General features: G+C 32.8%; 1 protein-coding gene across 4 annotated transcripts in view; it reads left to right on the top strand.

Annotated features, from left to right (window-relative positions):
• The window catches only part of LOC125036091 (bestrophin-3-like), a 27071-nt gene that overhangs the window by 18239 nt on the left and 6332 nt on the right, over window positions 1–2500 (top strand). For 3 of the 4 annotated variants that reach the window (XM_047628493.1, XM_047628492.1, XM_047628491.1), the window contains one exon: window positions 101–241. The exons of the other annotated variant lie outside the window; for it this stretch is intronic. In XM_047628493.1, the coding sequence (XP_047484449.1) occupies window positions 101–241 (141 nt within the window). The remainder of the gene's footprint in view (window positions 1–100; window positions 242–2500) is intronic. 4 annotated transcript variants of the gene reach the window in all.

The following is a 2500-nucleotide window of genomic DNA, read 5'->3' as shown; positions in this document are numbered from 1 at the left end:
GCTTTTCGGGATAAATGGATCTGACACTACTTTACCTCCTCCTCATCCTCCTCTACTTTTGCCCCCAACACCTATTCTCTGCATGTGTGTTGTCCTGCAGGTCTTGGCGGGGTTACGGGCAAGGTGATAAAGGTCGAGGGTGGGGGCACCAACAGTGGCAGCAGCACTAGTCCAAGTTCTAAGGGCAGAAAGGGCAGGCCCCCCCTTCGACGCACCCTAAGCAGCCCCGGTTATCTGTCAGGTAGCCGGATTCTCCTTGTTAATGTTGCTACCTCTTTCACCCCGGCTTCTGTTAAGGGACCTTGTGAACCTTGTCCTCAAACTTGCTTATTTTTTAATCATATTTTTACCATTAGTATAGAGATGGCTGAATGACGCACTAAAGTATTATTGGTCCTGTTAATCACAGTTCCTGGATTTCCTGATTTTTTGCAGGTTAAAAAAAGCACACATAGTCTGGATTTAGACACCGTTTCAGCAGCCTGCTATCGCTGGTGATCATGCAACTGCTCGTGTTTTCCAATTAACTGTTCTTTACTCCTTGTTCTCTTTCATTCTTTTTATATTTCTCATTCACGAATGTTTGCGACTAATACTCACGTGTTGTGGAAAAGGTCTTTGCAGCCATATGAGGGATCGTCGATGCCGGCACGATTGGGATGAGCCTTTTGTTGAACTGTGGTTGACCAGTTTCCTTTTTTGAGTCATTTAATATTAGTGTAGTATAACCTGTAGTTGTGCATGTTTCATGTGATTACAGTATATAGTTTAAATTGAGTAATAACATTTTTTTTTCTTTATTATGATCACATTTCACAGTTCATTTAGATGTGTTTAATATAAGAAAGTATTGAATTGTATCTCATAAAATTATTTTCGCAACTGCTTTCTTAGTGACATTTTACATTGGAGACACTTGATGAAATTCATACACAGATTTTGGGATTTATTATTCTATGGTAAAATCGACATATAGGAAATCTAAAGAAAATTACACTTTGCCATGTCATACCCACTCAAACCCTTTATTTTTGCCTACTTATTTCGTTATTTTCAAATAATTTTCACTAACTCACCATATACCAAGCCTGCAAATCCAGTTTTGAATTTATTTGTTAACATATAACAGTTTACACGAACAAGAGAAAACATATAAGAATAGTACCGGCTGTATAACTATCTAATTCGTCACTGTGATGTTCCTTACTATCAGCTCTTGCTGTTAATATGTCTTTGTCTTTATCGCTTGGTGAATCAAGTTCCTTGCCCCGGGATCCATAACCACTGCACCATTTTTCAGGTTAATTACTCAAAGATCCAAATTAAACAAAAACAGGACATCACCTACACAGAGTTTCCAATCAACAATCACAAGCCAAACAAATATAGATGTCAATGAAGGAAATACTGGTAGCTGTTGTATTTGAATTTGCCGCCACTATATTATGGTGGCAGCGGTGGGATTCAGTAGTTGTTAAAGAAAGCAACGCTACTTTAAACAGCATTTCTATAACAATATGATGACCTTTGAGTCCTAGCGAAATTAGATTATATTTGTACATACTTATCCTGATTTGAGTAATTGTTTATATTAGGCAAATAACTCTATAATCTCCCTTTATTTTATAATTTCATCACACTAGCAATGTTGATCACAACCAATGAGTCAAATGTTATTCAAACTGACAAAACCTATTTGATTGTTAGAGAAAGAATAAACATTACATGTAACATATACAAAGAGATATTTAGTTATTACCTCATTCATTAAGAAGTTTTATAATCATTTAAAGCAAGATGGTCCAACTTTTTCGACAAAGAAAATTTAACTAATTTGAAATTCAAGGGCATAATCTATAATGCGTCTATATATCCATATATTTTTATTTATTTATTTATACAGAGGTGTGTGTGTATGTATATATATGCATATGTATACATATAAATACATATATATATGCATATATATATGTATATGCATATATTTACATATATATATGTTTGTATATAAACATATGTGTCTATATGTACATTCATATATGTATATATATATTTGTTTATTCAAATATATATATGTATATATATATATATATATATGTATATTTATATGCATACATATATTTATCTATATATATCTATAGATATATATGTATATATATATATTTATATATATATACATATTTATATATACACACATGTATATATGTATATATACATATATATGTGTATATGTATATATTCACATATATATATACATATATAAATGTGTGTGTGTGTGCGTGTGCGTGTGCGTGTGCGTGTGTGTGTTTGTGTGTAGCGTAGGGAATATGTACCGAAGATTTTTTTCTTATCATATGTATATATATATAAGTGGAAGTGGCTCAGTATTTATAGAGGTAATGCAATACATATGCATACCTATTGATGATACAAAAATGTTATTCTAGTAACCTAGCATTATTTCATACAGCCTATGTAACCCAGTTGAAGACATTTGATC

This window comes from Penaeus chinensis, chromosome 20 (assembly GCF_019202785.1).
Source record: "Penaeus chinensis breed Huanghai No. 1 chromosome 20, ASM1920278v2, whole genome shotgun sequence".
Classification (NCBI taxonomy): domain Eukaryota; kingdom Metazoa; phylum Arthropoda; class Malacostraca; order Decapoda; family Penaeidae; genus Penaeus; species Penaeus chinensis.
This window is presented reverse-complemented; position numbering and strand designations above follow the sequence as displayed.